Source organism: Platichthys flesus, chromosome 19 (assembly GCF_949316205.1).
Source record: "Platichthys flesus chromosome 19, fPlaFle2.1, whole genome shotgun sequence".
In the NCBI taxonomy this organism is placed as follows: domain Eukaryota; kingdom Metazoa; phylum Chordata; class Actinopteri; order Pleuronectiformes; family Pleuronectidae; genus Platichthys; species Platichthys flesus.
Window position 1 is genome coordinate 20513090 of NC_084963.1, and position 12201 is coordinate 20525290.

Below are 12201 nucleotides of genomic sequence, written 5' to 3' on the forward strand. Positions count from 1 at the left end.
GCAGCTGAAGACACTAATGAGCCTGTATCTAAAACCTGGCCTGGATCCACTGGACTGCACACTATTAATACAACACAATGCTACAGGTTTATTGGTATGCAATGATATCTAGTGGATTGAGGATTCCAATGATGATCCAATATGCCTTCAGTTAAATCAGTATGTTTAAATATACTCAAATTTATCCTTCAAATCTTGCATGTTTTCGGACATCTCTCTGCATTGCTGTGTTCAGAATCTTGAATGTTGAGATCGTCAAGATCTTAAGAACGAAACTGCTTTGTCTCTATAAAGTAATTATTTATCATCTAATCACAACACAAAATGTAAAATTCATGTCAATGTATCCATTTATTTCCTGTGTCATTCTGTTATAGGTCATGGGAAGGCTGGGGCAAGCGACTTGTGAGGAGTATGACACCTGAACAGGGTAAACATAGACAGAAGCAATTCACAATTGATTTCTCAAGACCTAACAGGAAAACTGGGTTTTATTCAAGGTAGGGTTGGTAAGTTTTTTATAATTTGTCTCATATTTGTATATGCAAGACCAGCAACAGTTTTGTAACTGTTATATTTAAATTCAGTCACACTGATAGTTATGATGATAATTATAAGAGTGACATATGACCATATATTATTTTTGTTTTAATTTTGTTTTATTATAATTTAAAATACATGATCCAATACACAAAAAGAGAACCCTTTTTCTTTGAAGATGAAGCTATGCAGTTTGGTAAAAGTGTGCTTCTTCGATAGATGGATTTTTAAATTTAGTTGTTTTGCCAAAAAGACACAAGGAATTGTGTGGGGGGCATTCAATTGTTAGATGTGTCACTCCTTTTACACTGAAACCTAAATGATTGTCTTTGATCTCAAAATCGAATTCAAATAATTAAAGAGTCTAGAAAATTTTCTTTAGTTTGTTTTTCAGTGTTTTTCTGTTAATATCTTAATTTGGACTCTGTTTATTTTAATACTCCTTTTACTCCTTCACTAAGAAAAATCGAATTTCCAGATTTTTGATATATATTCCATTATAAAAGGGTTGGTGAATGAGCAGGTGTTAGTCCAGCTCATGTTTTTCTGATGACTCTCTGCTCTCATGGCTGATTACACTGGCTAAGTCAAGAGCAGGGAGGGCTGTCTGTTTGAGCCCAAGCATGGGCAGTATGGAGCATGCCAGCCTCTAACCACAGGGCAACATTAACAAATCATTTTGTAGTCTTTCTTATTAAGGATCACTGGTTTTACCATGGAGCTGAATCTGAATCTAAAGACAGTGCTGATTACGATGATGATGTTCAAATGGGGTGAGTATAATTAATTAAAATTAACAGATCAGCTATTTATGATAGTGTCTCAGGGTAGTTTGAAGTTTCAATTTGGATGATCATCTCAACTGAATGAAGCACTGAAGGATATGTCAGATCATAATTCCTGATGGTAAACTGGTCAATTGCTTGTTGATTCAAGTAACAGTATAATCCTCATGTACAGGTTACATGCCCATGATTTTTTTATTTACTTATTTAATGGATTAGGATAAGGAGCTTTTCCAATCTGTTAATTCTAATCTCAAACATTTAACAGGAGCATGTCTCAAGAACGTCATCAGTGCTCTCAGACATACTGGTAGTGTATGGTACCCTTTTTGCAATGTGCTTCATATGTTATTTCTCTCACTATATTATTTTATTATTATTTTAATTTATTTACTTATATGATTGGTTTGCATAAATATGTATATGTATATATATATACCCAGGGCGGCTGTGGCTTAGCGAAGGGTTGTTGGTCCGATCCACTCCGCATGCTGCTCAAAGATGTGGCAAAAAAACTGCACTGTAAAGCACTTTGAATGGTCATCGAGCCTAGAAAATCACAATACAAATACAGACCATTGACTACTTTAGGTCTAGCACTATCTAACCAGGTTGTATTTTAGAAAATAGGACATGGTGGTGAAGGTCCCTTGTACGTTTGAAGGTATTCTGTACAATTTAAGTTACCATCTGCCAGTAGATGTTCGCAGGAGTAAGCGGCCACCAGCAAATGATAGGGACATATCTTCAGTTGTGTTCCTCAAGGTCATCAGGTGTTACAGCCTTTTAATCAAAAGACACCATCTATTAAGGCTGGCCCACTTCAGGTTGATCTGACCTGGACGCATGCCCCTAGCTTCTTGGGGCCCAATTCAACAGTGCAAATCATTGCTTTCCAGCTACAATGCTCTACCTCAAATGCAGTGTCTAAATACTTTTCCTCTCATTTGCTTCATCAACATTATCCTCCCAGGGTACTGTCAATTCTACAAATAAACGATGCACAGAGTGTTGGATTGGGGTCTGGTCTTCATGGGGGAGTGACAATATGTGATGTCACTCCTGGTCATTGGAGGAGGCCCTCTCTGTCCCTGTTCCCCATCTCGGACAAATGTGTTTTTTTAGCTGCGTGTGATGTTTTGGAGGGCAAGGCATTGGTAGCAGTTATCTTTGTTTCTATTGTTGCTGCAAGGCATTTGAGTACCTAGTTGTGTCTCCACGTATACCTACCTTTGGAGAGACTTATTTTACAACCAGTGAGGATGTGCCTGAGGGTAGCTGGAGCTGAGCATAGTGGGCAGGATGGACCTTCATTCAGCCACTGCTGTAGGTCTTGGTGTGTGTGAGGGATGTCATTGGTTGCTTTAAGCAGGAAGCTTATCCTGCTTGCTTCAAATTCCAACAGGTTGACATTAATTTAAACTGAGTGATTGTTGATTAACTTGGGCAAAATGTAAAATGCTAAATACTGTAGGTAGCTGTGCTTGCTAGCTATTTATCTAGTAAAATAAAACAACTACCAGAAATGATACCTATTTAGCACAACACTATAACAAACACTACAGGAAACAACTCAAGACCTTTTTCTAGGATCTTGACTTAAATCTATTTTATTTTATTATATAACATTTTTTTCCAAGTCTTTGCTTTAAGGATTTTTATAGATCTCTCAAAATGCATCTCACTTTGAGCTGCATTTTATGTATGAAAGGGGCTGCATAAATAAAATGTAATAGCAGTTATGAGCTGGATCATGGTCTATGAGCTTGGGGGATTTGGAGGGGTGTTGGGTGGAGGGCTTTGGTGACATGTTTAATTTGTGATATGGGTGATTTGGGGAAATTTCTTCTTAAAACCACCTCAAGCTGTTTTTACGACGATTCTAGCCTTTGTCAATATTTTTTGGATGTTAGGTAAGAATATAATCTTTGCACACTCAAAGAGTACTTGTACGCACCCTTGACCACTGACATGCTTGTTCAAAATAATATTTTTATTCTACAATTGTATGATAAGATTTAAACTACCATGATATTTAAGCATCTTTATCTTACGTTGTACACACTGTTTTTTGCATCTTATAAGTGTCATAAGGTCATGGTTTTACAGCGAGAGCAGTGCACCCAGGGCACAAAATGACTCTACACTGTTGCGTGGCACAAACTGTGCTTAAAGGAGACATAATCCCGGAAGTCTCCACACTCACATACACAATTTTGTTTAGTTGGTACGTTTGTTTGTAATTTGTGTTTATATACTTTATTATATTCATAATAAACCTTTTTCTTTAACAAATGTTCTTTTTCATTGATGTTGAATTAGTGAATTTTGCCAAACTCTACACTGTCCAGAACTCCATAACCTTAACTTTTCATTATATAATCTTCAATAGTAAATATTGAGATTTCTAATTGAACTAGATCTAAATTAGACTGATCCTTAAACTTAGCTAACCCCCGCTCCCCAACACCATCACCAGCACTCCACACCGAACGCGATACCAAGCAGACTTGTTGCTGAGCTAGCAGCTTGTCAGCTACCACAGGCTAACCACAACAAATCATACCGAAGAAACACTGCAGCATGGAGGGATGCGAATGTAGCAGGATGGGCCTTTAATTAGTGCTGCAGTACCGGCCTATCACGGTTGGTTGCGCTGCCTATAAAGGTGAGTGATTGTGGACTGGGAGCCCTCTTGCCTCGGAGCTACAGACTGCCCCGCCTCCTGTTATCACCGCACCTGGCCGCCTCACCTGATCGCCTTTTCAGCTGGGTCGTGCAGCTCGCCGTTGTTTGGTATGTAGTAGTTGTTTTCGTCTGTGTACCTTCTAAACTTTGCACAAGTCCTCAACATTGGCTTCCATCCCTCAGGCAGTTCATTGGCCGGGTCTTCCTTCTCCCGTATCGGCCCCAATTGTAGGGCATGCGAGTGTTTTCCTCCATTGCCGGTTGCAGCGGGGAGCGATCAGCTGATCGATCGAGTTGCACGTAATTGTGCTGCTCGACGCAAGTGATCCCCTTCCTCCCCTTTGATGTTCATTCAACTCCTGACGGTATGTGGATAAGATGACGCTAACTCAAGTTACCACAGTTGTTGTTCAGCTTCTAGAACAAATGTATTTTTCTATGGCAGGGTTGACGTGTGTGTGGGCGGTTTCTGCCAGCACGTTTCCCCCCCCTCTTCACGCTGCTGTTGGCCGGCTGCTGTTTTGCCCACTGGCTTATATAGCCAACACATCCATCCTACTCTGCATCTCCTACTGTGCTGTACCTGCCACCGAGTATGGTGACTGCTGCCTCATCCTCAGTCTCATCTTAATCTATTCAGTTAACCGACTTCTAACTGATCTTATTGATGATATTATTTGTGTTTTGTGGTTTGCTTTGCATGTTTTTGGTTTAATTCGTTTTCTTAGTTATTTTGGTTTGGCTTAATTGCTTTACCTATTTATTTGGATTTATCAGTTTGGATAAATCTCAATCAATCAATCAATCAATCAAATTTTATTTGTATAGCCCATATTCACAAATTACAATTCATCTCATAGGGCTTTAACAGGGTGTGACATCCTCTGTCCTTAACCCTCAGCAAGAGTAAGGAAAAACTACAAAAAACCCTTTTAACAGGGTAAAAATATGTAGAAACCTCAGAGAGAGCCACATGTGAGGGATCCCTCTCCCAGGACGGACAGAAGTGCAATAGATGCCACGTGCAGGAGAACATCATCAATAATCAAAGTCTCTAGCAGCATTGATGAAGCACAGTCCATGCTCAGCAACCATCTAGACCACGATCCACCATCCAGACCAGACACCACTTCAGTCCTCAGTCACCGTCCACCGCCGCCAACCAGGAGGACCCATCACAAGCCACCACTGCGGTCCTGGTCCACCGCCCGTGCCCAATGCCAACGCGACACAGGGTCCGCCACCAGCACCACGATCAGCCCACATGACTCAGAATCCGCCACACTGGATCCAACACCGCGACCCCCGGTGCGCGATCCACAAACCGTAATCCATGGTGCGGCCACAGAGGCCCTGGATCTGCGGGTGATAAAGCAAAGGGATTCCGGGGAAGGGGGATAGGGATGGAGAAGAGGAAGGAGAAGCTGGAAAGAGAAGCTCTGTGTGTCATGTGTCATAAAATAGAACAAGTAACGTTCTGGCGCACTAATTAGCTCTAACTATAAGCTTTATCAAAAAGGAAGGTTTTGAGCCTACTTTTAAACGAACAGATGGTGACTGCCTCCCGAACTGAAAGTGGTAGATTATTCCACAGCCGAGGGGCTTGATGGCTAAAAGCTCTGGCTCCTACTCTACTTTTAGAGAATTTAGGGACGACAAGTAGGCTTGAATTCTGGGAGCGGAGTGCTCTAGTGGGTTTATAAGGTATTAACAGCTCTTTAAGGTATAAAGGCGCTATATTATTAAGGGCCTTGAAGGTGAGGAGGAGAATTTTAAATTCTATTCTAGATTTAACTGGAAGCCAGTGTAGCGATGCTAATATTGGAGAAATGTGCTCTCTTCTCTTTGTTCTCGTCAGGACACGTGCTGCAGCATTTTGGACAAGCTGTAGAGTCTTTAACGACTTCCTGCTGGAGCCTGATAATAATGAATTACAATAGTCCAGTCTCGATGTAACAAAGGCGTGGACTAGTTTTTCTGCATCTTTTTGTGAAAGGACATGTCTAATTTTTGAAATATTACGCAAGTGGAAAAAAGCGGTCCTAGAAATTTGTTTTAAGTGACTATTAAAGGATAAATCAGGATCGAAGATCACTCCCAAGTTCCTGACTGTTTCATTGGAAGCAAGGGCAATGTCGTCTAGCGCAGCTATATCATTAGATAATGCATCTCTAAGGTGTTTGGGGCCAAGTATTATAACCTCTGTTTTGTCTGAGTTTGATAAGAGAAAATTGCGGGTCATCCAGGTTTTTATGTCCTTGAGACATGTTCGAAGTTTAGTTAATTGATTACTTTGTTCAGGTTTTATTGACAAATATAACTGGGTGTCATCCGCATAGCAGTGGAAATTTACCGAGTGTGTCCTGATAATGTTTCCTAGTGGAAGCATATATAATGAGAATAAAATTGGGCCGAGCACAGAGCCCTGTGGAACACCATGATTAACTTTGGTGCGCACAGATGACTCATCATTAATTTGCACAAATTGGGAGCGATCAGAAAAATACGATTTAAACCAGTTAAGGGCGGTTCCATTAATGTTAATTAACTGTTTTAGTCTTTGTAATAAAATTTGATGGTCAATTGTGTCGAATGCTGCACTGAGATCTAACAGAACGAGGACAGACACAAGTCCCTGATCTGAGGCTATTAAAAGGTCATTAGTGACTTTTGCCAAGGCTGTCTCTGTACTGTGATTGGCTCTAAACCCCGATTGAAAGTCTTCATAAATCTCCATTACTTTTGATTTAATTTCTCTGTTAGTTTTCTTTTGTTTGCATTTATTGAGTTTGTTTAAGTTGTGGGTTGAAGTGAACATATTTTATTGCGAAGTCATGTTTAAAGATTATATATATTAATTAAAAGGAATTGAAATTGTATGCTGGACCCAGTCTCAAGCTTTCATTAGTAATGAACTTGTGTGCTTTAACTTTAAGGTTCATCTAACTCTCCAGGTGAAATTCCTGGGGTGGCGTTGCTGGCAACTTGTCACTAGTTCAACTAAAACTTCATCTTATTGGTCCCTCGAACGTCGAATGCCACACAAGGAAGAGAATATGTCCGTGCACATTCTTCCCAAGAACGTAACTGCTCGAGACCAGAGGTTACACTTTATTTTTTCTGACATACCGTGTCGGTCTGCTCACTGCAGAGTAAAGTCTACGTTACTCTATATTGAAACTCCATTGTGAAACTCCATACTGTACCTCGGGACGTTAATCCTACATTGTCCTACTAAAACTTGAACAAACATGAGTACGGTTTAATTTACCATTCAGAAACATCCTGTTGTAGCCGGCTGTAAATATGTGGCTGGTCTAATATAGCTGCAAACATAACTTGACTTTCAGCTGTGTTTACAAGAGAGTCAATGCGCCAGAATGAGACCAGTAATAGGCCTGGTCGCGTGTCACTCAAATTGCAGTCAGCCAATCAGAGGAGGGGCTCAAGAGGCACGCGGAAATAGTCTGTTATGTCTGCAGCTCCAGAGTGAGGCAGAAGAGAGGACATTGAAACACAAATAGGGCGGCTGTGTCTGAGGGTTAGAGTTATTGTCCTCCAACCTGAAGGTCGGCGGTCTGAACCATCTGCATGCCAATGTGTCCTTTGGCAAGACGCTGAACACCGAATGACCCCTCCCATAGAATAATAAAGTGCTGCGAATAGATGCACTGTATGAATGTGTGTGTGAATGTGTGAATGTAATGCGCTTTAGGTCATCAAGACTAAATAAGCGCTATATAAATAAAAAACGATTTACATTGAAGCAGTTTTTAAGACTTTAAACCACTGATATATCATCTTAAGGGTACCAAACCTACAATTAAATCCCAGAAAAATGTAAAATATGGGGCCTTTTAAACTTCTTAATACTGCATGTGTTGTATTCATTCGATTCATTAATGTTTATTTACTTAAGTTTATAAAAAAATTGTTCTGAATAGTTGTCGATCAAAAACATTGACCTGAATCTCAATTTTAAGGCTGTTCTGTAAATATTTTTTCTAATAAACAATAATTATAACAACTGCTGATCAACCCATATCCGTGTCAGGCTTAGTATACCAACGATTAGGTCCTGCCCACTTCCGGTTTAAGCCCTGCCAACGTCTGAGTACAGATATGGTTACAGATAATATAATTGGTTGAACAGATACAGATCAGATAATGGTGTACTGGCTCATCCCTAACGATTAGTGTTGATCAGTTTTCAGGAACCCGAGGGAACCTATGTCCAAATTTGTGAAACCAATCCCACACACACTTACACATACCAATCAGTGCACATTCATTCTCATTCTCTGTCATATTCACAAACACATAGAGGAGTGAGGGGCGACCATAGTGCAGACCATGTGCAGAGTTGTGGCTCCAAAATCTTTGGACAAGACTTAAGATTTGTGGAGACTGTTCCTGGTCTCTCTCCTCTCTCCCACAGCCCCACCATTCTCTCTCTTCTCTTCCCTCTTTGCCACCCACCTCTCCTCTCTACCCCAATTTTCTCTGCTCAATCCACCTGGTCGACTCCGATGGCCACCCACACTGAGTCTTGCTCTGCTAGAGGTTCCTTCCAGTTAATGAGGGAGTTTTTTCTCTCAACAGTCCATGTATTTTAGAACATAAGACAAGATGGAGAATATCCCTTGTATGTTTGAAGAGATATTCTCCAATCTTTTTTCTGAAATACATGTGTCCAGAGTGTAAGATCTGAGGACATATGTAGACCAACTTGTCAAGGCTTTGCTTTGCATAATTGTATCCCCTTGGTGAGGCACTTTGAGATATCACTGCTCTTGGAAGGCACTGTAAATTAACTCCAATTTCCCCTAGCATAATGTGTGTGAGGTATCTAAATCCTTGGAATCCAGAGGGTTAGAGTTTGAAAAGTCGAACTCAAGTTGACAGGAGAATATGCTTAAAGGAATAAAGTAGATGACAGGGTAGACACATGCTAGAAATTGAAGCATGAATCTGTAATCTGTGCAGGTATCTGGGCACCAAGAGATTAGCAAGGGGATTGCCCTCAAGAGGCCAGAGGGATTACAACATGGAAAGACTCTTCAGGTCAGGGAGGCCATAAAACCTGCCCTACTAAAATAGCAGGAAATAGGATGATTAGTAGAAGTGGAATGAGAAAAAGTGAAGACTGTCTGATACGGCCAGCGAAGCAATTCAGAACTACAAAATAAATTTGTTTATCGCACAAGTGCCTAACATTTATTTGGTATGCCTGCATGTATTTGATCTGATAGTGTCCTCTTAGTCTGTTGGCAGTGTTTATACTTGCATAGGCCCCACACGTTCCCACTCACTCCAACAGGGAGAAACAGACAGTGAAGAGGAGACAGCAGAGTTCAGAAACGTGAACAGAAAAGATATGAAAACCGAGAAAAAGATTTGAAAATATAAAAAAAAATTGATCTGAAACCTAAAATTTGAATCTGAGACTGAAAAATGTGTTATTGAACAAAAACATTCCAGAATTGTACGATACAAATGTAACTTCTAAATTTCATTTTTTTTCAAATTAACAAATCATTTGGCCCTGATTTTTCTCCATAGAGCAAGTTCTATATATAGAAACATATAGTTGAATGTAACTTGAGCAGTCAATACGACTCGAAACTGCATAATTCACACCATGTTGTTAGCCTAAATGTCCGCTGTATCCTCCTCTGGAGCTGCATATGCACGGGATCATAGCCTACATTTAGGCTAAAAACATTAGACTAATTTGAATGTTGGGGCTTACAGACACTTGAATAGTACCACAAGAGCAGTATGGAGGCACTGTTTTTTTCTGTGTTTTCTTTAACGTTTGAAGAAGTGGCCACCCTTTATTACTTTATTTGGTTGCAATGCTGTTTATCCCTGAAACTCCAAAAGATTGTTGTGCATTCAATTACGAACTCCTCCATCCTCATAGTGGTGAGTAGTTAATGATTGAAGTTTCATTTTTAGGTAGAACTAACCCTTTAACATACTATAACCTTTAGTTGCCCCAATCCTATTTTGTTGCAAGATTTATAGTCTGGCTAGTCCTGGTTGGAGTTTACTTCCCAAACAAGCACTGCCGGTTTACCTTTAGATGAGCAGATGAGTGTCGATACCCGGCATTTACTGGGCAGATTTTTTACACTGCGCATGCCTTTCCCTGACACACATGATTGTTTCTTGTTTTCCCAGATTAGAGAGTAACACAAACTCAGTTCACATTAACTAGAGTTGTATCTCCTGGGTCATCTACCCTCTAGGAATCAGTTTGTAAACCCTACAGCATACTAGTAATGACTATTTTTTCATGAACAATTGTTCTCCTCTTCAACATGTCCATGTGTTATCAATCTCAGAGACAAATAAAGAAATTAACAAACATTTTCTAAAATATAAATATGCACTGAAACCTGTCCTTTTTAAGATATAGACTATTATACAAGTGTAGAATAAAAAAAAGACTGCTTTACTATTTTGAACTGGCATGTCAGTAGTCCAGTGTTTGTAAGAGTGCTCCAGCGTATGCGTGGTCTGTTGTTACATAAGAACAAATCTCAAATATTAAATAATTAGAAATCATAGAATGTTCATAAAAACTACAAAAGTGTTTTTTTTAAAGAAGACATTGATTTTTAAGAACGGTTGATAAAAGAGGCCAATCTTACCTTGGCCTTACCTATCACATAATTTGGATGCACACATCTTCTCCAAAGTCGGAATATTTCTATATTTTATTTAGGTTAATTATGTTGATAGACAGGATTAGTAAAACATGATAATCTGATGTTTTTAATGGAAATATAACAATAAAATATTGCATATGAACGTCCAGTTATACACATGCAAATTCTGAACCTATGCGGTTGATTGTAGTGTTGATACTAAGTAGCAGCCTTAGAAGATTATGCAGACCGATTGCACAAGAAGGCAAAGACAAATAAATAATTTGAAATCATTTAAATCAAATAGCGTATGATTTCAAAGTTGTTGTTTCACCTGCTTGCTGCACTTATGTTTGTTATCAAGTAAGCAAAGACTCACCTCCTCACCTAATTTAAATGTTTATCCCGGTCCCCTTTTTAGATCAAGAGGACTTGAACCTAATCTCAAAATCCCAGGCAGCCACCTGGTTCTCTTATAGTGTACAGGTGTCGTAAAATCTCCTGCAGCCCACCATAATCTGTTGGGTTCAAACTAAGTCAGTGTTTATAGTTCACACTGAGGGGAGGATGCACCTCATGCACAATTGGTAATGACATCAACTGCCTGCTCCAAAAGGGCAATGCTGGCCCATGGTTGTAGGGCTGGCCCTAACTGGCAGGTCTGAGACCTTTTAAGACATATGAAATGTATATTAAATTACTATTGAAATAAACTTTGAATCACACTCTCCTCTTGAAAGGGGATGGTTGGAACTGCATCTCTTCAGCACAGTGTCTGCTGTCAGATAGTGATGATGCTACTCATAGCTAGTTTCAGTCAAAACAACTTGCTAAAAAAATCCTCGCCTTTAGTAGTACCAAACATAAAATGTATTTTTGGTCTGTATTTATTACATCTGTTGTTTCATCACAACCAAGAGAGAAAAACTTGATGTTTCGTGCAGTATCTATACATATCTATAACATGTATCAGATCAGTAATCTATTCTCTGAATCACCATAAAACGTCTGACTCTTATCTTGTGAAAGCTGACACCCAACTCCACCAAAGAGTTGTATCTTCCAAGGACATTTTGTCTCATAGGGCTAGTATATCAGGTCAATTATCAACCAGTGTTACTGGGAGCCAGTATAAAGATGCCAAAACCGGATTAATTTGGTCTCCTTTTCTATTTTCATCAAAACCCTTGCTGCTGAATTTTGTACAGGCTGGAGTCAGTGAATATATTTTTTTGATAATCCTGAAAAAGTCCATTTCAGTAGTCCGTGCAAAAAAGTATTAAAGAATGAGTCAACTCTTAACCTTAAAATTGTCAATGTTAAAGCTGCAAGGTGTGGTCAGCGGCATCGTAGTTTGGGGGAAAAGTGGCCTCACAGTGCCCAAAAGGGGAGGGGGGCCATTGAAAATCCTGAATGATTAAAATAAAAAAAAAAATGACTGAAGCCAGCTAAATAAATCGATTGATATTTATATCCAAAAATATGTTGACACAGACATATTATATTAACTTGTGAGGTGTTTTGTTTATAGT

At 39.5% G+C, this 12201-nt stretch overlaps 1 protein-coding gene and 1 long non-coding RNA gene across 6 annotated transcripts in view; both read left to right on the forward strand.

Moving 5' to 3' along the window:
* The first annotated feature begins 1194 nt into the window (after nt 1-1194).
* Nucleotides 1195-12201, forward strand: part of crb2a (crumbs cell polarity complex component 2a) — a 76623-nt gene continuing 65616 nt past the window's right edge. For all 5 annotated transcript variants that reach the window (XR_009924754.1, XR_009924755.1, XR_009924756.1 and 2 more), the window contains exon 1: nt 1195-1313. Coding sequence is in view for 2 of the 5 variants with exons in the window: in XM_062413393.1 (XP_062269377.1) it covers nt 1256-1313 (58 nt within the window). In the remaining 3 variants the exon portion in view is untranslated. The remainder of the gene's footprint in view (nt 1314-12201) is intronic.
* LOC133974622 (uncharacterized) lies at nt 3758-4897 on the forward strand. The gene is made up of 3 exons (XR_009924665.1): nt 3758-4121; nt 4197-4378; nt 4459-4897. It is a non-coding gene; the product is annotated as an uncharacterized LOC133974622 (long non-coding RNA).